Raw genomic sequence first — 26,365 nt, 5'->3', positions numbered from 1 at the left:
AATGTACAGAAACAATAAAGGAGATACTAGCTAAAATTCTACTCCAGTTGCGCAAACTCCAGCCTATGCCATCCGTGACCACCCTATTATCAGAGTGAGCGATCCTACCAGGGGGGTAAGCTAATCCGTGACAGATCGTGACGTGAGAAAATTCCATACAAGTACATTCTCTAGTCGTCGTTCCTGTCCAGCCACCGGCCCCAGCCTACAGTTCTCCTGTCCTTCTCGGTGCCGGCGCCGCCGGCGTACTTGGACTCCTCCTCCTCCCACTTGATGCGCTCGACGCGGGACCGCGCGCGGAACGCCCGCGTGAACTTCCACGCCTCGGTGTCGGCCAGGTTCCACGCCTCCATGGCGTTGCGGACCGCGACGTCCTCCTTCTTCTTGCTGCGGCCGAACTCCTTGGCGCGCTCCAGCAGCGGCGGCTCGCGCTTCAGCTCGTCGGGGTTGGGGACGGGGCCGTCCTTGGGGTCGTGGAAGGGCTGCGGCCGGCGCTCCGGGCCGGGCACGGGCGTCTCGGACTTGCCCTGGTCCAGGGCCACCTTGGGGATCTCGAAGCCAAAGTGCCAGTCCAGGTCGTCGGGGAGGTCCCTTTCCGCGACGAACCAGAGAGAGTGCGCCGTGGCGTACTCGCCGGCAACGGCCTCCTTGAAGCGCAGGACACGTGGGCCGCCGGACATGCCGGTGCCGAGGATGTCCTTGGTGATCTCGGTGACGTAGAGATCTCGAACGGAGTCCCGACGAATCCAGGGGATGTCAATGTTCTCCTTAAGCTTAGTCACGCTCTGGAAGGTGTATGGGTGGGGCACGGTGCCGATTGTGTAGAGAGTAGAGGTATTGTGGTACCGAGAAGGACTCGCGATCTTCATTGGCGTGGATGCCACACACGGGGCGCACTTGGGGCGGTTTGGGGGGCACGAGGACTGCATAGGCGACTCAGTGCACTGCTGCAGGTTGTTGGCCAGCTCGACGGCGTTCTGAATCATGGTTGTCGTGTGGTGCGGCAGCGGCTTCAGTACGGCGATGCCATCCGAAAACAGGTTTTGCCAGGTGAGGTGTAGATGTGAGTTGATCAGCTGGTTTAATCGCTTCAGTCCTTCCGCCCGGTTGCCTGTGATAACGTCCGCAACCTTGGTATATGTTTGCTCGAGCGTCCTAGCATCGTAGAAAGCCAGTGCCTCGGGCTTGTCATCCAACTTGAACGGATCTCTGTCCTTCTCGCTGGGTAGCGCGGAGAGGAAGTCTTTTACATTTCGCACATCCGGCCCGCTCATCACAAGCTTGATAGCATCGGCTATCTCACGCTTCGAGCCGGCAAAAAGCCCGTCACCCAACTTGTTCCAGCGGGTGAGGCTGGGGTATTCCCCTCGACGAAGGTAGGCCAACAATGGATCCTCGTGCGAGCCCATTGGGAACAGCAGGTAGTGCGCCAACAGGCCACCTCCCATATTCTCCCATGCCAGCCATTTCATCAGATCCGTCTTCAAGCTGTTCTCCAGATCCATCCTCTGGAGCTCTTCGTATACAGGGTTGTTCATGGCCTCGGCGGCGCTCAATATCACAGGCTTGAAGCCTTGGGCCCACCAGGCTCGCCGCCATGTGAGCAGTATCTCACTCTCAGCGTCCTTGCTTGCCTCGTCTCTCTGAATAGTCGTATCATAGTAGCAGTAGATTGGTGGTCTCTCCCTTACCATTGGCAGAAGCAGCCGGTCCTCATCGAGTGTGATGGTGGACGAGAAAGGGATAGACAGCCACCTCCAGTTCGAGTACCAGGACGACTCGCCGTATGTGTCGTTGGTCTGGCGTGGAGGCGGGTGGGAGGGCGCCTTGAATGGGTGCCACACGGGCAGGGACTTCCACTTGGGGATGGAGAACTTGTGGTCGGACACGGAAAGGCGTGGGCCCGGGATCGAAGAGGGCACGGTGAATAGGAGGGTGAAGACGGCGAAGATGGAAAGGCCGGCTAGGAGGACGGAGAGGCGCCTCGAGGAGAGCCGGGGCACGGGGCGCCCGAACAGAACGTGCTGCTTCGGCATGGTCGGCTGATGGTTGAGGTTGAATACGATGTGGATTCGAAGAATCAGTCAACCGGTCGAAGACTTGCACTTAAGGCGCCATCAAACTCAAATCGCCGAGTCTCTCTGCACGAGGTAAACGAGAGTGGTGAATAGGGAAAGGGGAAGATAGGTCTAAGCAACGAAGGTGAGAAGTGTTATCATCTGAACATTAAAAAAGGCACCAAAGAGTCACCATGTGCAATCACCGTGAACCTGAACGTAGAGTAGACCAAGTGTTGGAGGAAGGACTGGAGGTTGTCGTGTGCGCAACCCCTAAAATGAATGGATGGGAACCTTCGATTAGCTGCTGTCCACTTTTTCTGGTGGCAGTGGTCAATCGCGGCTCAGTGAACGAACGCGTAGTTGCGTTCTCAGGAGTTGGCAACTTTACGCCGCTAGCCGAAGTAAGACGATAACGAACAGGGGCTCTAATTAAGTCAGTGTTAATTATGCCTTAGCCTCCCTAGGTAGCTCTTCTATCAACTTACCTTATCTAACAAATACTTACAGAAGTCTACATAATTATCAGCTCTTGACTAGGGATTCACCAATACAACTTAATTGAAAATCATAGGCTCTTCGATCAAGGCAAGCGAACTGCAGTTTCATCTCTCGTGATTCAATATCTACACACTGTTTCAACAGGAAGAAATGCTAGGCTACTAAGTACATTCAGCAGGTACTGCCCCGGTCCAAGGCAATTGAGGCTTGGCTAGAGCCTGACCTGTTTTCTTTACATTCTACCTAGGTATTACCTGCAGTAGACATGCCTTCTACTGATAGGTGCAAGCGGTTGCAGGTGATCCCGGCTGTGCATGCCTCGAACTGAGGCTGCCAGGTGCTTTTTTCCATCTTCAACCGTGTTGCATCTCTCGTCCTAGCCTTTTTTTTTTTCTGGTTTTTTTTATTTTATTTTTTTTGGTCTCTGGTTCAACTTGGCTCTTTACTGTTGACATAGCTGATATGTCAGCGAGGTGCTCGAATTTTGATTGATTTCGCGCATACGCCTTGTTTCTTGTTGTGAGCCGCCGGATTCCAATGAGGCCCTCAAACCCCAACTATGGTGATGGATTTGACAGCTCGTTAAAGATGGAAAGCAGCCGGTCATCGCCTGGAGCTGGAGTCGGTCGCGGTTTGCGAAAGTCGGGCGAGACAGGCTCGGTCGATCAGAATGCCTCAAGCCCCAGCTTAGGAACCAGAGACTCTAGGTCAAGTTCCCAAGCACCTCAAGGAGAGTATGACAACTCTAATGATTCTGTTTCGTCGCTACATGACATGTCACTGGCACCAGCGCAATCACCACGGTCAAACGCTGTGCAGCGTTTCCCTGTAGAACAGTCTGTTCCATATCTTCGGATAATCAATCGCCCTCAGAGCCCGGAATCCAGGAAGCTTGGAGACACAGCGTTCAAATATCATGGACTTGATCATCAAGGAGAGGAATTTCGCCTCTTGCGAATCTTGCCAAACAAGTCGTCAATTGAATGCAGGTTATTTCACGCGTGGCTAAACAGTCCACCGGACTATGTTGCCATTAGTTATGCTTGGGGCGACCTTGGGGATACTCGGTCTATAACTCTTGACGGTTATGACTTCCCTGTTACGGTCAGCCTCTGGCAGATACTGGAACGACTACGCTCTGATCAGACGGCTGTCACGGTTTGGGCGGATGCTATCTGTATCGACCAGGCGAATATCGATGAGCGGAACCACCAGGCAGAGAGGATGGCAATGATATATAAAATGGCTGTTTCTGTTGCAGCATGGCTTGGTCCTGAGTATGGACATAGCCAACTTGGCATAGATCTGCTCATAGAGCTTGCGAACGCAGACGGAAACGATCCGAGCTATTGCGAACGTATCTTGAAGTCACCGGAACGGACTGACAGTATCAAAGCTCTTGGAGCCGTGTTTGATCGACACTACTGGTATCGGCTATGGACCGTACAGGAGTTGTTCAATGCCCGTCAAGTCGATGTTTACTGTGGTTCATCACAGATATCATTAACAGCTTTCCACACCGCTTCCAAGATTTTAACGGCGAACGCTCACGTGTTGCGCTCGCTGCAGTTACACGGACGAGTCACAGCTCAGTCAGAGGACGCCGTCTTGAGTGTATTACTGAGTCCATTGTTCGAACTTATACCCAGAAGGGAGGTCAATCTCCTTGAAGCCATCAGGTTAACCAGGAGGCGTTTTTGCGAGGACCCGCGAGACAAGATATATGGCATCTTGGGGCTGGTGACCGCAGAAGAACGTAGTCACATCACACCGAATTATAGCTTGACGAAACGACAGGTCTTTACTAATGCAGTGCAGCATATCATAACAACAACAAAACGCCTTGACGTTCTGTGTCGCCCCATGCTGCCCCCTCAAGGGGCAGAGTACAAACCCAGACACGTCGCGGGGGCACTGCCGACATGGCTGCCGGACTTCAGTATACCTGAGAGGGGAAGATATATTCGGACTTGGAACAGTCATTTCGATGCCTCGCGCGGCACGGGCGCTGTTGTGGCATTATCTGGAAGACAGCAGAAGCTCCAAGTCCTCGCAGTACATATTGATTCTATTGCACTGATGTCAAGTTCGCTTCGCCCCTGGCACATGATGATTGACGTGATACTCGTATTTCTGAACTGGTGCTCAATCATAATGGACACATATGGGTTCCAGAAGGCAAAGATCCAGCAATTTTGTCGCCTCCTGCGCAGAGGTGTCACGAGGGAAGTCGACAAAGATTCGATCAACGATCGACAGTGGATGGGTATGCTTTTTGGCGCGGTCAAGCGCCATCTTGAAGATTCCGTCATGTCCAATGCGATTGCCATGGATGAGCAATTAAGTGCTCTGGGGTGTAATGAGGAGGATATGCAGGGCTTCGATGACCAGACAGTCTTATATCTCCTACGACGTGTCATGACGGGGCGGCGATTCTGTATGACACAGTCAGGAATTTTTCTCATCGTAGGCGGCGACGTTCAAACCAATCACAGGATATACGTGCTCCTGGGCGCTTCAATCCCGATCATACTGCGACCTGAAGGGGACGAGTATTCATACATCGGTGACGCCTATGTTGATGGATACATGTATGGACGAGCTATGGACGAGCTCAACAGCGGCACCCGAAAACTTGAAAGTATCGTACTCATTTAGGAATAGAGTATGAAGATATTGGGGTGGGATGCCGAATGAAAACACTGTCTATTCACATTGTGACTACAAGGCGCCGTGTCGTGGCGTGAATGATACCGGGTACGTCTACCTTACAACTCCAACGTGCCCATGCTTTTTAAGCCCTATGTTGTACAAATCCAGAAGGCTACGCAATGACAGACAGTATTGCTATGCCGATATGAAAAAGAGTTCGAACACTGCCCAACCTTTGTAAACCAATCCCGAGAGAACCTTAAACTATCATATACATACACTACCTCGGGCTGAGGGGGCTCTTTCCCGGGCCTTGAGCTTTCTTGAGGGCTCGTAATTCATCTTCGAGCCGCCTGCGTTTGCCTTGCTCTTCCTATATATTTATTAGTACGCCTTCTTCATTCATAGGCAGGGCTGATAGTGCTTACTCTTAATTCTTCCTGGAATTTCCTTCTTTCTTCCTTCATGGTGGCCCGGAACTGCTCGCTGAGCATCGAGGCGCCGGCACCAGGTTTCGATCCCGCTCCCTGACCGGGACCAACCTTGAGCCTCTCGGCATCGAGCTGCTCCTGCAACCTGGACACCTCAGCCTCCAGCTTCTCTCTCAATGCACGGACCTCAGTCTCCAAGGATGTCTTGGCTGACAGGGCATCGTCAAGGCGGCCCTCGAGCTCGATCTTCTCCTTCTCGGAAGCGATCGTCTCCTTAGTCATGTCTTCAAACTCCTTCAGCGTGGAGGCAAGCTCGCTCTTGAGCTTGTCAACTTGGCCCTGGAGATCTGTGATCTCGGAGCCCTTGGTCAACGCAGCCACCTCCGCAGCTCGCTGAGCTCGAGAACCGTATGCACCATCCAGCTCTGCCCTAGCAATTGTCACCTCTGTCTTGAGCTCAATGATCATGACATTCATATCTTCAAGTTCCTTCTCTTTAGCTTGCACGTCATGTTGAAGCTTTTCAGCAGCAGCCTCAGACGCGTTCTTTGCTTCCGAAGCCTCTCTAAGCTGCTCATCGATAGTGGACAGCTGGCCTTCTACAGCAGATAACTTGCCTTGAAGTTCCTTCGTAGTAGTCTCCAGAGAAGCGAGAGCTGCATTCTTCTCCTTGAGCTGATCCTGCGCCGCCTTGACGGCCGCTGACTCATTGGCGGCATTGGATTGTTGATACATGTCAAGATCTGCGAGTGCCTGGACAAGTTTTTCTTGCGCGTCTTGTGCCTCCTTCTCAGTGCGATCTAGAAGATCTCTCGTCTGCTGCAACTCATCCACCTTCTGCTGTAATTCAGCATCTTTAGCAGTGTCAGACTTGTTGTTCAATTCTCGTTGCTGCTTGATCTGGCGCTTGAGGACCGATTTCTGTTCCTTCAGTCTCGTGGCCTGGGCATATAGCCACTGGACCCTGGCAGAGAAAGCCTGGAGTGAGTACGTCTCGCTGGTGTCAAAGGACTCATCACCCGACATGTCATCCTCATCAGCCTGGAGGCCTTGCGCCAAACGAGTCTTCCTACGGTCCTCCTTTCTTTGTTGAATATCGGCGTACCCAGACTGGATGATATCCCATAGACCTTCAAGAACTGTCTCGACCTGTTCGGTCTTCTGTCTATCTGCTGAGGTGGCAGATGAATTGTCCAGGGCGCGAGTGAGCTCAGAGTCTATCGCGCGGAGAGATTCCTCAAGCCAATCCAGCTGCTGGTCCAGACCACCCTCCATTTGCGTGGGTGGCAATGGGTAGTCTGGAGCGACGGTTTGCAAGATGCCATGGACCTGACCATTGAACTCCTCCAGTTTCGCGACAGTTTCTGCGTCTCTTCCACTCGAGGAAGCTTGGAGGCCTCTTTCATCATTAATGTACTTGAGCCCCTTGGCCAGATAGTCCAATTGGCTGCCGAGTAGCTCGCCAGGCTCTAGCTTGCCTGTAGGAACTCTGCTGTACCGGCTATTCTTCTCGGGGTCAAACTCAATGATCACATCCCTCAGGCGGACGTTTAGCTCTTCGAGCTTCCTTTCCGTCTTCGAGATGAGCTTGAATTGATCCGCGCTCTGTGCCTTGAGCATGTCTACTTCGTTGTTAAGCGAGTCGTTATTGAGACGTAATTGCTCAGTTTCCCTCCGCAAGGATCGATTTTCGTCACGAAGGCGGTCGCCCTCCTCGCGTAGCTGATTCGTCTGCTCCCTGATCGGAGACTTCTGGGGTATTTCCAAGGTGTTCTTCCGTGGTCGGCCGAACTGCCCATCTTCCAGGGGAAAGTACAGGCTCCTGTCATCAAAGAATGCATCATCTCCGGGCTCTAAGCTATTTCGCCCGTTCGAGTATGTGTACATGCTCTCGGGGCTGCCAGGGATACCATTTGGTGGGAGACCGGCAGTGGGTGGCTGCCTTTTGGGCGTCTTGTGCGTTAGTTGTAATATGCCAGCGGTATGTTGAAGGAGTCGTCTCTGGGGCTCCATCAGTCGTTTCTCGAGCGAGAATAGCTCGGCTGCCAATTCTTCGCAACGGTGCTCAATGGCCTGTCTCTCGGCATCGGCCTCCCGCTGCGCTTCCTTGTCTCCACCGCTGCTGCGGTTGCCCAACAGACTCCTCCTCTTCCCCGGAGAGTATAGCTTCGACATAGATATCGCGGCATCTCTGTATTTGGACTGTATGGCCAGATTGGCCCGCGCTTGCTCGATGCGCTGAGTTAGTGACTGGATCTGCTTTTTCAGATCATCCACTTCTTCCTGCGACAGGATCTCCCACTCCCGGCTGTCCGACAGCGCCGTCTCGGTAAGCAAGTGTACCTGGATAGGGTCCTTGAGGTCCACGAGAGGCGAGCTCTGGGGTCGCTCCGCGTTCATCTGGGGAAAGGCCGTTTAGCATGCCGCGCTAGCTAGTCAGTACAACGATTGGGACCGTGACATACGGGATTGTACAGCGGCTTGTCCTGGTCAAAGCCGTTGAGGATCTCCTTCCTATACCCTTCAACGAGGGTCTTCCCACCGACAAGTCCAACACCGTTGCCGTTGCCGCTGCCGCTTCCCTGGGCGGGCGACTGTCTGCCGCCATCATAGCCATACGGCTTCCGTGTCGCAATCCCGTTCATTGTGACCAAATGAAATCCCAACACCCGTGGTTCGTCGTTAATGCATCATACAAAGGGGAAAACGTCGTGAGCGACTCTTTAGATTGTTGCAGCCATATACGGTCTTGGAGCGCGTGGTTTCGAGCTTGTCCAGTCTGGGACAAAGGAGGAGGGAATGCACTGGGACCTGAGACTTGCACAAGTGGCGGGCGAAAGCAAAGAGTTATTGCACAGAAGGGAAGCAAAGAGACGTCCACAACTGCAATTGCTGGTGCGAGGACAGAGAGTTTTTGGTTTTATTACACAAGCAGCACAACGGGATTAGGATAGCAGAAGAAGGGAAGCACAGCAGAAAATCGCACAGCAGTTAATCTTGGGCAGACGTGGATAACGTGGGCCTCTGTCCCCTGCTCCCCTGGTCCGTCTCCTGTGGCCGCAGCCGACTTTCTTACCTACGCCGTAACTAACGTGGGTAGGCAATGCATGGCATGGTATGCCATACCTAGCGCGCCGCCGTGGCACACCGTTACGGCTGCTGCGTGATTCCTCGCAGCGCAAAAACGGAGGCGCAGTAGAGTGCGAATGGCGTGGCTGGAGCTGTCTCGTGGGCATTTTTGGGGGGAAGGCGCGCGCCGCTCGCTCCATTGGTGCCCGCTGTGGAATCTACCGCCCCCCCGTACTACTTACGACGTCCCTATGATGCAGTAACAACGTGAGAGGCACGTTATTTTTAGTCCGGCAGGTGCCATACGAAAGGATACTGCTGACTGCCGAGTTTCGGGGCGCCGTACTCAAAAGTCCCCCTCTGCGAGGGCGGATTCTACATCCCCATCCCATACATACTGGGTAATCGTCTGCTCGACGATTGGCACATTTCTTTCACATGAAAAAAAAAAGATTGTTCAGGCACAGGAATTCGTGGCGTGGATTCCTGGTCGCGATAGACGCGATTTTAGATTGGCAATGGAGCATGCAAGCTCGTTCTGGTTAGGGTGATCGACTCCCCCTATCACATCCCGCCCAAGCGCGGGACCAGGGGGTTGGAAAGTGGTGTTCATTGCCTCCTCAGTGCATTGATCAATGGCCTGACGTAGACATCTCGGAGATATTATGGCTGGTTATGCTCAGATCAGTATAATATACCAGGGGATGCACCCGCTGTACACTCCAAGGCCATTATCGTTGTTGCTACTGCTGAATGCAGGGGCCCGTTGGTTCTGAAGCTCTACCGAGTCACCCAGGTGTCTGTGTCTAGACACGATAAGGACGCAGCAGGTAGCGCGAAGAGGATGAAGATATGTGATCTAATTGGTACCTGTTCCTGATTGGGTTCTATCAAAATGCCCCTCGGATCTGGTCTAAGACTTGCTGCCCGAGTGGCCTGCGTCTGCCAGCATCTCCATCAACTGGGCCCTGCACTCCGGTCGCAGTGGCACTGGACGAGTTCTCTCCCTCAAGACGCTGTCGTAGCCCCTCAAATTCCCGGGTTCGCTTTTGCGACCTGATTCCAACCATCCACCCTGGGATGCGCCAACGAGTAACTGCGCCCGGCAGGAGGTCATTCCTCCAGGAATAGCCCACAACCCAGCCAACGGCCGCGCCGAGTAGAGAACCAGGCCATTGAAAAAGAGCCAACTGAATTGCCAGCAGGTATCTGTAGGACTTGTCTGAGAACGTCAATCCAACGAATTGGTCATTCGACGGGGGCGAAGCAGACATCGCCAGACGGTACTTGTAGATGTGAGGTATCATAGCGTGATACTGCGCGAGAACAGCAAATATTATCGGCGTCGGACCGGCCGGAAGATAGTTGAAAAGACCGGCCGTTACAGGCCGCAGGAAAAGAGCAAGTATCGCTGGCGGAAGGATACTTGTAAGAAGCGTGGTAACAACGAGGAATGACTGAAGCGTGTTAGAATTAGCAGCCATTTTCTGTACTCGAGTGTAGTTACGTACAGCATATTTCCTCGAACCCCACATGCGCTCAACAATCCGCATATTGTATAATGTCATCGAGGCGAAGAGCACCTCGGACGAATTGGTATAGCATAGCTGGTATATGAGCGCCCGCCATGTTTGATGGTACTTCCAAATGTGCGTGTCGACTAGTATGTAGAAGTAGTGCTTGATATCCAGAAGGCTCACAGCTACGGACCCTGCGACAAGGCCGACGACCAAGGTCCTCGAGACAGGGGCGTTCGTAAAGGACATTCTGGATGTCGTGGAGCTACCGGGGCATTACTGCGTGATCGCGGTCTACCACTGCGGCGACAATTAGATCGGTCGGCCTAGGAGTCGGGCTTCCCTGATGAAAGTCAGAAAGGGGCGAGGACGTCCAAAGGTGGCAGTTGTTCCGAGGAGACGCAAGCCTTCGTTGACGTCGGGCTGAAGGAGTGCGGATGGATGACAAGCTAATTGAAAGGTGTCGTGTTCAGCCTGACGATTCGGCCAAGTTAAATGCCCGCCCGGGGCGAGCTACTCAGCTACCGTAGCGGCGACCCGCCTAAAACCGGCCCAGCCGCAAGGCTGACGAAACTGGAATCCACCACCTTTGGTCTCTTCCGGTGTTCTTAGAAATCCACGGTTACTTGCCGTGTTGATGTCTGGCCTTCGGACACTGGCAGGAAAGTACACATGTTTGGCAGGACATACGTTCTTCTCCAGTCCACCGTACACATATGAAGCATCGTGCAGCGGGGTGCGTTCCTAGCTACATTAACTTGAACAGGAGAGTATACCGCTGCAGAATACTGGAAACATTTATTACTATCTGAACCAACACTCAACACTCAATCCTTGGCTAGGTAAGCACAATAAACTTTAAGGCAATATATGCTCAGTAACGTATTATGACCGCCTCCATGTGGAAGGTTGCGGTGATGAGTACGATTTCAGCCATGGTCACGGGCCCTGGCAGCCATATAGTACAATCGCTCACAAGCGAGCGGTATTTAATAACGTCCGCCGGGTCCCATCTCACTAACTTGTGCCTTGGGGTCTAGCTCGTGAACTTGTGGCCAGGGCGCTGGTGAGTATGCCGGTGCCTGTTGTACCTGCGCCTGTGCCGCAGAGACGGCATCTAGTTGTTGCCTCAACGCTCTGTTCTTTTGGTGTTGCCGAAGAAGGAAGAATGCTAGCAGTGCAAGAGCTGCAATGCCTGCCACGGCGCCAATTACGATTCCCGCTATCGCACCTCCTCCTAGCCCAGTATGTGAGGAATCTGATGCTGCACTAGAAGAGGGTCCCGCGGCTGTGCTCGAACCTGTGCTTGAGGCCGAGGCTAAGGTCGACGTTGTCCTTATGGCTGCTGTTGATGCTGCACTGTCTGTGGTGCTTGAAGATGTCTAGAAAGAAGAAAATTTTTTAGCTACATATTCGAAACCTCATGATTCGATTCTTGCCGCTGGTTCGAGAGCAGCTACTTACTGCAAAGACGTTAGTTATGTTTCTGAATAGGAGAAGGGTCGAAGCTGAACCATGCTTTCACAACACATTGTAACGCATGCTCGACACGACAATCCGGTTGTCTTTATACGTACCCGCAGTAGATAAGAACGCTGATTTCAAGCTGAGTGCCTCTTCCTCGGTAGTATTGGCGTATGGGTTCGCGAACTGCGTTCGGCAAAGATTGAAGGCATCGTCATCCGCTATACACGTATCGTACTTAGCATTACAGCACCACTCTGGTAACACCCAGAAAGTTAGCTAAGTAATACGGTATGACCAGAATTCACATACTCTGGGTTCCGTCACTGCTCTGGCAGTAAATCTGCCCAGGTCCGGCGAGATTCCCGTTACCGGTGCATGTTTCGCCCCAAGTCCCACACTGTCTATCCCAAAAACATCAGCCAACAGTACTGGTTTGGCCAAAGTACACGGGCACAGTTACGAGGCTTCAGGTGGACAACACCATTTTTTGGTAACATCAGGAGTAGAGGCGCACAATCCTCCTGCTGCAGAGTCATCGCACTGATTGTATAGGCCAGATCCGTCATCACAGGGTCCTGTTGCGATTGTGAATTCGATCGAGGCTATCGCTGCTCTACTCAAGTAGAAGCATGCCAAAATGTATTTCATGCTGGGGATAGCCATCCTAGTGTTACGGGTGCCGATTGTCGAGGACGATTGAACAAGTTCGATAAGTGGAATGTCTATTTGTGAAGCCGCAATTGTTCATCAGCGTAAGACTGGCCTTGCACCAGCGCGGTCACTATCACCGCTGAAACACATCAGTCAGTCAGTAGAAAGACCACGGACATATTCTTTCGCAACGTAAATTTTGAGAATACACACATGGGTTCTGGATCCGAGCTGTGATGAATGGAGGAAACCGCGATAGCAGGAGAAAAGCCTCCCTACCAGTCTGGAGGTCGAGGCACCCGAACAAACTTGTCGCGAGTTGTTGTGCAGGTTTCTGACAGGAGACTTTTGCATGATATCCCTCCTGACCTCCAATCCACCTCAACATGCTTACCGCCGCCCCAAATTAGGCATAGTTGGCCAAGAGAAGGATTTGGAGCCTTGTCAAATCTCTAAGCTAAGCCATTATCAGCCGCACGACGTATCGAATTGTGTTGCGAACTACGGATACAAGTGTGGAGTTTTATGCATTGACAAAACGGTGAAATGACTTTCAAACACGAAGAACGTCTTATAAAACCTCATTGTCTTGAGTTCTTCACAATATAAGTCAAAGAAGAAAGATTTGAAGTATATATCATAAGCAGTTAACCTTGTAAACCTGGAGCAGGTTGATGGAGTACCTGGAACAACCTTAAATCCACCTAGTGGGTAAAATGGCAGACCGACAGGTACACTAATTGCACGTGCTTTCGTCGTCAGCGACGAGGCGAAGCGTCACCTGTCAACAATCGTTAATCCTATTACCACCCGAACATAGCATCCCTCGCCCTCTTTCGTATGTTCTGATCTTTCAAGTCATCACAACTGACTCTATCTTTCCATTCTTTCTGAAATCCGACACCCACCTCGCACTGGGCTCGCCTCCTTTCAAGGTCTGACCATGTCCGACCTGTACCTCTCTCACTTAACAGACTGGCTTTTGAGTTCGCCGCCGGCGGAATGGGTTCTTAGGCAGGTCCGTGAGCTTTTGATAGGAGCTCTGAGCCAAGGCCCAATCCCCCAACATGTCGCGTTTGTCATGGACGGAAACCGACGTTTTGCAAGAAGCCACAAAATCGAGACCATCGAAGGGCACGGCCTAGGATTTGAAGCTCTTGCCAGGGCAAGTGATTATCGGATTGTTCTGCATAGCATGCGCTGACAGGTCCCAGGTACTGGAGATATGCTACAAGTGTGGTGTGAGGGTCGTCACGGTCTATGCCTTTAGCATCGAGAACTTTAATCGATCGAAATACGAGGTCGACGGCTTGATGCAGCTTGCGAAGGTGAAGCTTGAGCAATTGATACAACATGGCGAGATTCTGGAACGATACGGCGCGAGCGTACGAGTACTCGGTCAGCGGGACTTGATTCGACCAGACGTGCAGGAAGTCGTTGACCGAGCTGTCAAGACCACTGCCCATAACAACAAGTACGTTTCGCCCTTGCCTTCTGAATCTGGACTTTCTGACAATCCCTCGTAGGGCTATCCTGAATATTTGTTTCCCTTACACTTCTAGAGAGGAGATTACACAGGCGGTCAGGTCTACGGTTGAAGAATACTCGACAGCTGCTCGTCCGCAGAACACACCATTCTCGCAAACGCGAATCACGCAGAAGATCATGTCTAAACACCTAGACAAAGTCGAGACCCTCTCCACCATCCGCGAGACATCTCCTGCGCCCTCCTCGACCCAATCAGACGGTGTTGACGACTCCGTTTCCTCCTCTGCCACACTTCACGTAGACTCGCCACCCTCGAGATCCTCATGCGAGGCATCTGATATTGCCATCTATCCCGATTCAGAGACAATAACGGCGGAAACACTGACGAATCACATGTACACGGCGGGCGATCCTCCACTAGACATCTTCGTCCGCACTAGCGGTGTCGAGAGGTTCAGTGATTTTATGCTGTGGCAATGCCATCAGGATACCCAAATATTCTTTCTGAAGTGTCTGTGGCCTGAATTTGACCTTTGGCATTTTGTCCCGGTTCTGGTAGAGTGGCAATGGAGGCAGAAGCAGAAGGAGAGAGAAGAGCGGCCTCGAAGGCGAATCAAGCAGCGCTGAAGGCCGGCACTCCATCTAGAGTACTGCGAGTGATCGTATATAGCCCGAGCCTTTGGCTATCAAAGATCACTGGCTGGAACAGTGGACTTTAACTCATATTATTCTTAGCCGTGTAGACGGCAACATATGAGGTCTATCATCACTAGCTGCTAACTTCTAATTTAGACGTACTCAATGGCAATTCAGATGAAACGTGAAGACCGAATTCTTGAATATATGTGCACAATTGAAATAACCCAGATAATGTCTTTGTCTACTAGAATTCTTATTGCTGTCGAGCTCAGGTTTAGGTTCGGACGAATTGCTGAACTTTCGACTGAGCTGATGGGGAGCAAGATAAGGATCTTATCAGTGACGTTATCGCTCAGGCACCCGATCAGCAGGGAGCCAGCTTTGGCGCCTGAGGACACTAAGCATCGAGCGGTGCGCAGGTGGCTCCGAAGGACCCCCCCAGTCGGCAGATCTGAAGAGCGACGCTGTGCTGTGGAGGAAAAGCGCAGACAGCGATGGTGCCGCCGACCTGCCAGTCAGTCTTCTCACCCACCACCAAATTTCTCCTCGTTTCCTGCAACACCTTCAGACAGTGGTCAAGCCAGCTCAAAATGCTTGATTGCGCCGTGATGGCATGACCCCCAATTTCTAGAGCTTTAGTTTTCTGCATTTCTACCAGAAACGACACGGACCAACTGGCCGAGATCCGTTGGTCTGACTGAATAGCGACAACCCTACTGTCTCGACTGCTTCAACCTCTCACCACATTTCACACCTCCACCCCCTCTTCCGCCTTCCAAAGCTCCTTCTCCTGCCATTCGAACAATGAAGACTGTGAAGCCCCCGGTTGCGGTCGATACCCCGTCGAGCCGAAGGTCCCAGCCTGTCCGACAAACTCGCACCAACCCTCCCAGAACCTCCGCGTCTGCCCTCGGCCGGTCGCTCACCGGACGCGAGTCGCTCGCCGGCGCCAGCGATCCCAACCAGCCCATCGACATCTTTCCTGCTGTCACCCACTTCGCAGACGCAATTGCCGCCCTTCCTAAGGAGCTGGTGCGACACTTCACACTTCTCAGAGAGGTCGACGCCAAGATCTTCGCGCCAGAGGAGACCTTGTTCCAGCTGATCGAAGCTGCTCTTGAGTCGACACCCCCCGAGGCCACACAATCGCTCAATGATGCTGCCAGCACAATCGCGCCAGCTTCGGCGCCTATGAGCGCTCAGAACAGCTCAAGCGGCTTTGCCCTGAACGGCCAGGTCGCCCCTGTGCCATCTGCCCCCGAGTCGGTCAACACCACAGTGTTCGACCCTGGCAACCTTCCTCGGCGGCAACTATTCCGACAAGCTGCCTTCAAGATACAAGAAATGCTAGTGTCACTCGAAGAGAAGAATCACGTCATTTCCACCGCAAACGAAGCTATGTCTAAGCAGCTTGCCCGCATCGACAATGTCTGGCCTCACCTCCAAGAGGAGTTCAGCGACGAAGCGAAATGGGGCAGCACAACACATTGGGCGTATCCCGAGAATCGGGCTGCGCGCGCGCTGAACAATCAGACAGAGAGGACCAGACGAGAGGGCGCTGCGAGCCTGTCTGCTGCTGCACAAGCACTGGCCGAGGAAGCTGCAGCGCGAAGCGACGCGAGGAAGCAAGCTGTCGCAGCCAAACGAAATCAGCGAAACCAGCATCAAGAGTCAGACTTTGACGAACATGATGGAAAACAGAAGGGAGATTCCAACAGAAAGTCTCACAGCACCAGCAAGCGAAAGGTCGCCGCTACGCCCACAGAGACCACACCAACTGTTGGGCTAGGAATATCGACAGCGGCGACTGCTAACGGCAACCCCACGGCCAAGCGGCGCAAGGTCGAGAAGGTAGTCAATGGTGGAGCGCCAATGGAGCGGGCAATGAGTACTGTCTTTGGTAACAACGCGCCCAAGGCAAAGCCTTCTGCCAGTCCTCGAGAAACACCTCTACCGGAGCCAGCCAAGAAGCGCAAGGCACTTCCTACATCAACTAGCCAGTCCAAGAAAGGGTGAGCAATCTATTGTCCAGGAAACTACACTTATTGGTATACTAACGTTCAAGTAGAAAATCAGGTAGTGGGGCTGCCATGTCGCCGTCTATAACCTCTTCGCCAGTCATTAGCGCCTTCCCCGACACCGTCAAAGCTGCTCGAGCATCGCCTGCTCCATCTACTACAGCGAGGCCAGCATCCTCCAGAGCACGACAGAACTCCGTCCACTCGAATGTCGATAGTACAAAGCAACGGCCGCCCTCGTCTGCCTCCAAAGAGCCGAATGGCACAGCGCCAGCTCCTTCTGAAGTGATTGCGGTACAGAGCAATGGCTCTCGCCCTACGGCGGAAACGAAGGTTGTCAAGGAGCCGGGGGCGCCAATCAAGGGTGAAACGCCAAAGCCAGAAAACGATGCTATCATTGCAGCGCCTCCGCCTCCCGTGAGCACGAGTAGGAAGGAGAGTATCTCCAAACCAGCAGACGAGGTAGAGGCCGTGGGAGACCCAACTCCGACGTTACCTGTCGCAACTACAACTCTCGTCACTACAAAGAGCGGGCGAGCTAGCAAGCCATCCACGCCGGCTTTGGCGACATTTGCGGAGGCGGCTCGATCGCGGCCTTCACGGGCCTCCGAGGGCACTACTACTGTCAAGCGAAGTCACAAGAAAGGGGCATCGGCTGCCGCCGCCGCCGCCGCCCAGCGAGCCCTTGCTCAGCAGCTTGAGGAGAACGACAGCAGCCACGTAGAAGATGAGGAGAATGAGATCGACGAGAACGAGCCGACCTACTGCTACTGCAACGGCGTGAGCTACGGCGAGATGGTCGGGTGCGATGGGCCGGACTGCAAGCGGGAGTGGTTCCATCTCGAGTGTGTGGGGCTGAAGGTTGCGCCCAAGAGCAATGGTAAGCATCCCTCAGCAATGCCAGCAGAGGAACATGTTGTTGCTAACGCACTGAACAGTGAAATGGTACTGCGAGGACTGCAAGAAGCAGCTGAAGCAGCCCGGGAAGAAGGTCAACGGGACATGACACTGTCATGTCTACTCAATGAAACGACAACTGTTTGCATTTTTCTCCTTCCATGACAACACCCCGCATGTTGTGAAGACAACGAGGGTTTCTTGCGGCATTCACGAATCGGCGTTTGCGAGACCAGACAGTTGTTTCTAGGAACTGCTTCTGGATATACCAGAGGGAGTCGGGGTCCGACAGCATCCCGTCATGTTATATTTGCGTTTTTTCCCCAGGCAAATGTAAACAGGGGGGCAAGAGAGGCGTACGGTATGGGATATTTTCGATCTAGGTAGGACGCGAGTACGTCTGTAAAATCGTCAGGCAGCTGCTGCTCTCTAGACGATCAGCAACGGGAATAAGGTAGCCATGAGTAGCATGTAGCACGCCTAACGTTGTGTATAAGGATGTTACATTTATGAACGACTGTGTTGCCGTCTTTCTGTTTGAATTCTTGTGGTACCTATAATACAATGTCAAGGGGAGCTTGCCGTCTCGCCGAGTCTGGTAAGTAGGTACTTTATGTCAGTATCACTTTCTCGGCATGTGAGGTGTGGGAAGATCTCTGTAGGTAGGACCACAGACAGGACCAGTCACAGAGCTTCCATTTGGCATGTTCAGGAGACGACAGGAGATGTGGCTGTACAACCGACTTGGCAAAGCTGCCAACGGCCGCGGAGATGCAAAAACGCGGCAAGGTGTCTACTCGGGTAGCACATGAGATTGACACGATCCGCAGGGGGGTATGGCGTGTCGGGGGTTGTCCAAGAGTTCTTTTGATCCCGTAGCCTGTTGTCCGGCTGTGCCTGGCATCGTCTTACACATAAGTACCTAATTACGCCTGCTCTGCCAGAAGCTGCCTGTCTCGGGCTGGTTGTGTAACTTTATCGGATGTGTGCCGCGCAAAATGCGGGGGAGGACCAGCTAGGATTCTAGCACGTTTGTTAGCGTACTGTGCTGTACAGTACGAGAGTACCTCCCTGCTCTGGCTGCTGTTCCAGCCCAGGAACCCGGGGTGCAGCAGTTCTGCGTCGCAGCGCTAATGGGAGGAGGCGTCTGTCGAATGACACGGGCGCTCGTGAGCCTCCTTTTTCCTACTCGTAGGTGTCGGAGAAGGCAAAAAGGAGGGAGCGGCGGCAGCGGCTGGCTTCGGCTGATTCCACAGGCCCAAGCTTCTTCTTCAAGGTTCTTCATCATCCTCTGTCGTTTTGACAGCTGCGAGATCGGGCGTAGATGTTTGGTGACTCAGCTTTCAGCCACGACGCCCGACTATTGTTGTTCTATTGGAAATTGCAAAGGGGCGCAGGTTGCGGTATCGCAGTCGTGATCAGTCAGTAACTTCTCGCCTTTCCTTCCAGGCCATCCGGGGTTGGTGGTAGTGGTGGAGCGGATCGAGCGAGCCCGGAGGATACTACGGACGGAGTTTCGCTGTACTATGCAGTACTCGTGCTACGAGTTTTGTCTTGGCTCTTTCAGAGCTTTTTCCTGCTGGTGCGAGCCTAGAGTTTTCTCCCCCTGCGGCGGGCGATTCATGTTAGTCACAGTCAGCAGCTGACGGCCAATGGAAGGCGGCACATGGTTGCAAATCCAGCAGCTGGATGACGAGCGGTTGCGCCAGAACTGACAGCCGCCGTCTCTCTGTCAAATGCTATGCAGGAATCGCTGTAGCTGCTTGGCTGTGTATAGTGAATTACGTTGCCTGACGTCGGCAGCACAGATGGAGCCTTGCACACCGATGATGTTTTTCTCTTGTCAGAGAAACTCGAGCCTGCATAACGCTATTCGCACTGGGATGAGATGGATGTCTGAGTCCATGTTGCTAATGAGTAATAGACACGCAAGAATGGGGAGAAGTATGCGAATTAGCACCAAGGCTATGGAAGGGCCACCTGACCTCGGGGTGCTCTGGACTGCTTCAAGTCGCCATTCTTGCGACGTTACCGCCGGGCGCAGCTCTAAGGGGAAAAGGTCACGAGGTGTCACTTTTCGCCCTGGTTTTCAAATTCCCCTTTTGTTGTTCTTGTAGGCTGTCTAGTGAGAGTGAAGTGCGAAGAGTAAGTAGATTGTCAGTAAGTGGCCAGGCGCGAGTCGAAGATGGACGGAAGCGGTTTGGTGACGTCCATTTCCATTTGCCTCTCAGCCCGGGCAGGAAACGGCATGTCGCCCCGCCGTCCAATGGCAACACCGAGTTTTGCCATAAAATTGTCTTTTTCATCATACGTACCTCGCTTTCTGATATCATCTATACCAGCATTTTTAGACTTTCTCGCTTCACATCATCCCGTCGAAACGGCGCACCTTCGCTTGCCCGAACTGCCCGCCCTCTTTCACCCCAAGGAGGCGAAGTCCATCAGGGAGCACCAGCCAGACTGGCAATCAGGGTACTTGCGGACTTACAGTGCAGGCCGCCCCAGGTAAGGTAGGTAGGCTCTGCTCTTGAAAAGCGAGGTAAGGTAGGCCACCAAGGCCAGGTAGAGTTGCTTTCCTTCATTTTCCATTAGCAAATCCATTTCAACGGGTCTGCTTGGCTGGACCGGCACCGGCCAAGAGCGGTTGTTCCCCAGCTTTTCAAGAGGTTGTCGTCTCGTAAGTCCGTGTCGGGCTACTGGCTTTCGGCCGTCCAGGTGACAAAGAGGTATCCATTCCTTGGACGCTTCTCGGTTTTCATTACTCAATCCAAGGCAAGGAACCTCTTCCACCTTCCTCGACGCTTTGCTATATTAAATCGTCCCTGCTGGGCCTGCGCAGCCAACATACACACGACCAACGTGGTAGCACAGGCATACCACACCTTACCTTCTTTCTATCCATCGTCGTTTGCTGCACCTCCCGGGCCCGCCTCCCTTGCCGCTCGCCGTTGTACCTCTGCGCACTTGCACAGATACATCCATACGCACGCTCATACAGACATACCGCTACCCCTTGACGACTCTCTGCTCTCTGCGCCTCTCTCGTCGGTGAGCAAAGTCCAGAGTGTCACAGGTCAAGGCCACAGATTCTTCCCCGCATCAACATTCCAATCTTCTTACCTAAAACTCCGACCATTTGACTAATAGAAAGCATCTTACTGCTTGTCTGTCTGCGTTGTGAACCCCTGGAGCGCTCTGTTCGAACAAGAGTCGACGTTGCGGCTGGGTCAGGAGCTATCACGCACATCCTCTACTGAGATTCCACCATCTCGACCCATGGCCGTCCCGTACCACTCAGTGCAACCAGGGGCTGTGAACTTGAAGGTCCACCCCGCCGACTACAAAACCAAAACCATGGCCCGCGATCACCACCAGCAACGGTCCGGCTCGCCCGACAGTGCAGACCGTGGCTCGTTCTCTTCCATTCGAGAGACCGATTCTGACCTTACACAGGCGTTCACCCTGTCCAAGGTCTCGTCTTATCAGGTTCCTGAGCAGGCTGTGGAGGAGTTGCCCTCGCCGCCACCAATGGGTACCATGGTCCAGGCCGAGTTTCTTCCTCCGCTAACACAACCCAACAGCAAGCTTCATGGCTACTGGTTCCCGTCTGAGAGCTTCAAGGGGTGGAAGCAGATCAACGTTCGGGGGAAGTTAGCGAGCAAAAGCTTCGGCGATTTGCATATGCTGAACCAGAGCTGGAGCCAGCCGAGCCCTCGCCAACCATTGACTCGACGACTATCAGGCTATGGTCCTGGAGAAGCTCCCTTTGAGAGACTACCCATTGAGGTTTTGAGTAAGTCTTGACATGCTGTGGATTTGTCTGATGTACTAACGAAGCTCTTGCTAGGCTCTATTATCAACCTTCTCGTCCTCGATGTTCCGCCCAATGGCATTGCAAGGCGAAACGTTGACTTAATGTCGCTTCTTTTGACGTCAAAGACCTTGCACACAGCAACTCTAGAGACTCTTTACCGTCATATCACAATTCCCCATTCCAGGATCTTCCACAAGTTCCTTGTTCATATCTCTTCTTACCCATCTCTAGGCACCGTTGTCCGTCGTCTAGACTTCTCGCATCTCAACCCATCAACTCTATTCTCGACGGCTAGTGAGCGGGCGCAAGCTCGTAACCTCACCTCCGACACCCTTCTTCAATGCCTCGAGCTGACGCCCTACCTACAAGAATTTCTCGCTCAGGAGTACCTTGATGACGATCTTGATGGTCAAGTTTTGCGAAAACTCTTCCTCGGCTTGGACAGGATGAAGGCCTTGGATTTCTGCGGCTGCTCTTCTACCGCTTTCAAAGATGCCTTCACCTCTACCCTCCTGTTCAACTGGCCGATGGAACTACCTATCGAGCGATTGTCGCTACACAAATGCATGACTCTTCCAGCAGCTGTGTTCGAGACACTTCTACCACGGATGCCACGTCTGACGCATTTGGATGTCGCGGGAACTCGAGTTACGGATGCAGCTTTGGCTTCTATCCCCTTAAAGGCTAGAATCACCCATTTGAATTTGGCAAAATGCAGAGCTCTATCTGCGGACTTTCTCATCAAATTCCTATCGTCACACCCAGCCGTCGCAAACTCTCTGGTCTGGCTGAGCATCGCGAGCGATGCCAGGACTTTCGAGTTGTTCGACGCTGAACATCTCAGCCAGCTCATTCCCTTGCTTCCCAAGACGCTGAAGTCCCTGAGCTTGAAGGGAAGCAAGATGAATCCATCTCACATCAAACAATTGCTACCATTGTCTAAATCTCTAGAGGAGCTTGCCTTGGGTCGATCACTTGATATTAAGGACATCAACGGACTTTTTGTGCCTGACGAAGACGAAATCGAGGAGCAAATAGACTGGGTTCCGCACACGCTACGGTACTTGGATTTGTCGGACATGTGGGGAGGGGAGTTGGATCTTCCTACGCTGTTTGGAAACAGCTGCGCGATTCTTTCCAAGTATACTATACCGCTAGAGGTTGTCGAGGTCGCCGACGATGCAGCTCGGCGTCTGACCAAGTCTCCTGTCCCACTTAGCCGGGCTGGCTGGAGACTATCAGAACTCGGAAGCCGAACATGGATCGTCAGGAACAAGGACGGCTTCGACAAGTCGTTCCAGGCAGACGATGGCCGTCGGTCCTGGAAGATGGGCGCAGAGTCGTGGGGCATGCGAAAGATTCCGGTCGCGCGCGCCGAGGTCGGAGGCATGTATGGCTCCTTCATGTTTGCGCGCAAGCTATGATCTGAAATGAAACGACGATGGAGATAATTCCACGATGGTCACGGAAAAGCACTCACAAGATACTCGGCATTGTTGTGGGTTTTGGTGGTTGCGATATCGGGGTTTGCTTCATTTAGATGTGTCAGTACTAGCATGATGGAGGAGGCATTTTCTCGTTCTGCGGATGCATTGCCTGGAGTTTCTGGTGGAGTGAAAAAGTTGAGCTAGCGAATTTGATGACTTACGATATGATAGAGGCGAGCATAGTTAACTTCTATGACTTTACAAAATGACTACTGTTGAATGTTTAGAAATGCGTACTTGTGCTATTAGGCATATCAGTATTCATCAAGTCGTGCCAGCTCCTAAGAGAAGTAACACTTCAGCACTTGGAGTAATGCTACGTAACTTTCAATAATGATACCGCAATTAGACCATTTATATCGTCCACTGTTTACAAGAATGTCATCGACGATAATCTAGGATTCATATCATGTCTGTCTCCGATTTGTAGGTGGTGTAAGTGCACGCCTCAGTATGTGTGGCGGTGCAAGCGCATCTCGGGGCCTCAGGCCACAAGACGAAGCGGAGCTCCAATGGAAATGCCGCTCAAGCCAGGCATACGTAGAGCTGGATTCCAAGCTTCAACCCACGAACGCATCCATTCATTCCCTTTTCCTTCAAACCCGCGCAGCTCAGGAGCTCTAGCGTCATCGCCATGGCTCCAGCACGGGATACTCCGTTCCGCTCGGCGGACATGAGTATGGTGCAGCTGTACATTTCCAACGAAGTTGGCCGCGAGGTCGTCAACGCCCTGGGCGAGATTGGTCTGGTCCAATTCCGGGATGTAAGCTGTCGAACCTCTAGACTTTTTCATCGATGTATGTCGAACCCGAGGACTAATACCGTCTTTGCAGCTTAATGGCGAGCTCAGTGCCTTCCAAAGGGCCTTCACCCAGGAGATCCGGCGCCTTGACAACGTCGAGAGGCAGCTCCGTACGTGCGAGGTCATCCCTTCGACCTTTCCCAACAACTGACAGAATCTCCAGGTTATTTCCATGCCCAGATGGAAAAGGCAGGCATTCCGTTGAGAAAACTCGATCTTGATGTCGAAACCCTAGCTCCGCCGACGACCACTGAGATTGATGAGCTTGCCGAGCGAAGTCAGAGCCTGGAGCATCGCGTGTTCCAGCTTAACGACAGCTACGAGACACTCAAGAAGCGCGAGGTCGAGCTCACGGAGTGGCGATGGGTCTTGCGCGAGGCTGGCGGATTTTTCGACCGGGCACATGGCAATGTCGAGGAGATCCGAGCCTCCACCGACGATGATGATGCTCCCTTGCTTCAGGATGTCGAGCAGCATACCCAGGCCCCGGACGTTGAGCGTTCGTTCTCGGGCATGAACATCGGGTTTGTCGCTGGTGTCATTGCACGGGACCGCGTGGCTGCGTTCGAGCGTATTCTCTGGCGAACGCTACGTGGTAACCTGTACATGAATCAGTCCGAGATCCCGGAGCCTCTCATCGATCCTTCCAACAACGAGCCTGTCCAGAAGACTGTCTTCGTCATCTTCGCTCACGGCAAGGAGATTCTCGCAAAGATCCGCAAAATTTCCGAGTCTATGGGTGCTGAGACTTACAACGTGGACGAGAATAGCGACCTTAGACGAGATCAGATCTTCGAGGTCAACGCTAGGCTGAACGATGTTCAGAATGTCCTGAGGAACACACAGCAGACCCTTAGTGCCGAGCTTACTCAGATCTCTCAATCCTTGGCCGCTTGGATGATATTGATCAACAAGGAGAAGTCGGTCTACAACACCCTGAATCTCTTCTCTTACGACCGTGCACGGCGGACTCTGATTGCTGAGGGTTGGTGCCCGACGAATGATCTACCTCTGATCAGATCAACTCTTCAAGATGTCAACAACCGTGCTGGCCTTTCTGTCCCCTCCATCATCAATGAAATCCGCACGAACAAGACGCCGCCGACATACTTGAAGACGAACAAGTTTACGGAAGCATTCCAAACGATCGTCAACGCTTATGGTACTGCAACGTACCAAGAAGTCAACCCCGCTCTCCCCGTTATTGTGACGTTCCCTTTCCTGTTCGCCGTCATGTTCGGTGACTTTGGGCATGCTTGTATCATGCTGAGTGCTTCCCTGGCTATGATCTACTGGGAGAAGCCACTCAAGAAGGTTACATTCGAGCTGTTCGCTATGGTTTACTATGGACGATACATCGCCCTGGTAATGGCAGTCTTCTCCGTCTACACTGGTCTGGTCTACAACGATGTCTTCTCAAAGTCCATGACACTTTTCCGCAGTCAATGGGAGTGGGATGTTCCTGCCGACTACAAGGAAGGCATGACTGTCGTGGCCAAGCTCAACACGGAGGGATACAGGTATCCGTTTGGTCTCGACTGGATGTGGCATGGAACTGAGAACGATCTCCTATTCAGCAACAGTTACAAGATGAAGATGAGTATCATCCTTGGTTGGGCTCATATGACCTACTCGCTCTGCTTCGCCTACATCAACGCAAGACACTTCAAGCGCCCTATCGACATCTACGGCAACTTCATCCCAGGCATGATCTTCTTCCAGTCTATTTTTGGATACTTGGTTGTCTGCATTATCTACAAATGGTCCGTCAACTGGTTTGATCCAACCAACCCGAGACAGCCCCCTGGTCTGTTGAACATGTTGATCTACATGTTTCTTCAACCTGGAGTCCTAGATGTTCAGCTCTACCCTGGTCAGAAGCAGGTACAGGTTGTTCTCTTGCTCCTCGCCTTCATCCAAGTTCCAATCCTCCTGTTCTTGAAGCCATTTTACCTGCGCTGGGAGCACAACCGTATTCGAGCCAAGGGTTATCGCGGAATTGGCGAGCAATCACGTGTTAGTGCCTTAGACGGCGATGAGGATGAGAATGGACACGCTGGACGTCATAGCGTAGCCAGTGACGACGAGGGCGTTGCCATGATCACCCAAAATCTCGACGATGAGGAGCACGAGGAATTCGAATTTAGCGAGGTCATGATTCACCAGGTCATCCACACGATTGGTAAGTTCTATTCCACCAGACTCGTGACGCACTAAAGCTAATTACTGGATAGAATTCTGCTTGAACTGCGTGTCCCATACCGCTTCATACCTCCGTCTCTGGGCGCTGTCGCTGGCCCATCAGCAGCTGAGTGCCGTGCTGTGGTCGATGACGCTTGGCCCTGCCCTCAAGATGTCCGGTGTCACCGGTGTCATCATGGTCGTGGTCACTTTCTACATGTTTTTCGCTCTCAGCTGCATCATTCTGATCATCATGGAGGGTGTGTCTGCTATGCTTCACTCTCTGAGACTGGCGTGGGTTGAGTCCTTCTCCAAGTTCGCAGAGTTTGGAGGATGGCCGTTCGCGCCGTTCTCTTTCAAGCAGTTCCTCGAGGAGTCGGAGGAGCTGAAGGAGTTCATGGGCTAAACTCTCTCTCTTGCCCTTCTTCTTGTGTAATCTGTAGTCAAATGTAGCATAGAATAAATCAAGATCACTGTTAAAACATTTTTTACTTGTCATGGAGTGATAGGTAATTGATCATGTATCTGCTCTACGTAACCTACCATGTCCTAGGTAGTCCTTGTTTGTATTTGCCTAATGCCATTGTTTGCCTGTCGTTCCCGTTTCGCAGGGTCTGGTCCCCTTAGACCATGGATCTGACTATGAATTTGATGAATTAAAAAAACGCCGCCTATACGCATAGCACAATAGTCC

At 52.6% G+C, this 26,365-nt stretch overlaps 5 protein-coding genes across 5 annotated transcripts; 3 read left to right on the top strand and 2 right to left on the bottom strand.

Annotated features, from left to right (window-relative positions):
• Positions 1-170: 170 nt before the first annotated feature.
• Positions 171-2,036, bottom strand: UCRPA7_8246 (hypothetical protein; the record flags this gene model as incomplete). The annotated part of the gene is made up of 1 exon (XM_007920763.1): positions 171-2,036. The coding sequence occupies one exon, from the start codon at positions 2,034-2,036 to the stop codon at positions 171-173; it is 1,866 nt and encodes a 621-aa protein (XP_007918954.1).
• A 3,454-nt stretch (positions 2,037-5,490) lies between these two features.
• On the bottom strand, positions 5,491-8,286 carry UCRPA7_8245 (putative involucrin repeat protein; the record flags this gene model as incomplete). Its single annotated transcript, XM_007920762.1, has 3 exons — positions 5,491-5,583; positions 5,639-8,041; positions 8,107-8,286. 3 exons carry the CDS (start codon positions 8,284-8,286, stop codon positions 5,491-5,493), a joined length of 2,676 nt encoding a protein of 891 aa, XP_007918953.1.
• A 6,990-nt stretch (positions 8,287-15,276) lies between these two features.
• UCRPA7_8244 (putative phd-finger domain-containing protein) lies at positions 15,277-17,496 on the top strand (the record flags this gene model as incomplete). The annotated part of the gene is made up of 3 exons (XM_007920761.1): positions 15,277-16,484; positions 17,126-17,370; positions 17,429-17,496. 3 exons carry the CDS (start codon positions 15,277-15,279, stop codon positions 17,494-17,496), a joined length of 1,521 nt encoding a protein of 506 aa, XP_007918952.1.
• A 3,167-nt stretch (positions 17,497-20,663) lies between these two features.
• Positions 20,664-22,625, top strand: UCRPA7_8243 (putative leucine rich repeat domain-containing protein; the record flags this gene model as incomplete). Its single annotated transcript, XM_007920760.1, has 2 exons — positions 20,664-21,180; positions 21,235-22,625. The coding sequence occupies 2 exons, from the start codon at positions 20,664-20,666 to the stop codon at positions 22,623-22,625; spliced, it is 1,908 nt and encodes a 635-aa protein (XP_007918951.1).
• Positions 22,626-23,322: 697 nt separating this feature from the next.
• UCRPA7_8242 (putative vacuolar atp synthase 98 kda subunit protein) lies at positions 23,323-26,077 on the top strand (the record flags this gene model as incomplete). Its single annotated transcript, XM_007920759.1, has 4 exons — positions 23,323-23,451; positions 23,522-23,600; positions 23,654-25,672; positions 25,725-26,077. 4 exons carry the CDS (start codon positions 23,323-23,325, stop codon positions 26,075-26,077), a joined length of 2,580 nt encoding a protein of 859 aa, XP_007918950.1.
• Positions 26,078-26,365: the final 288 nt, after the last annotated feature.

The sequence above is a fragment of the Phaeoacremonium minimum genome (genome assembly GCF_000392275.1).
Source record: "Phaeoacremonium minimum UCRPA7 unplaced genomic scaffold PA7_03_scaffold_582, whole genome shotgun sequence".
Lineage (NCBI taxonomy): Eukaryota > Fungi > Ascomycota > Sordariomycetes > Togniniales > Togniniaceae > Phaeoacremonium > Phaeoacremonium minimum.
The sequence above is the reverse complement of the archived record's forward strand: the minus strand, read 5'-3'. Positions and strand labels throughout refer to the sequence as shown.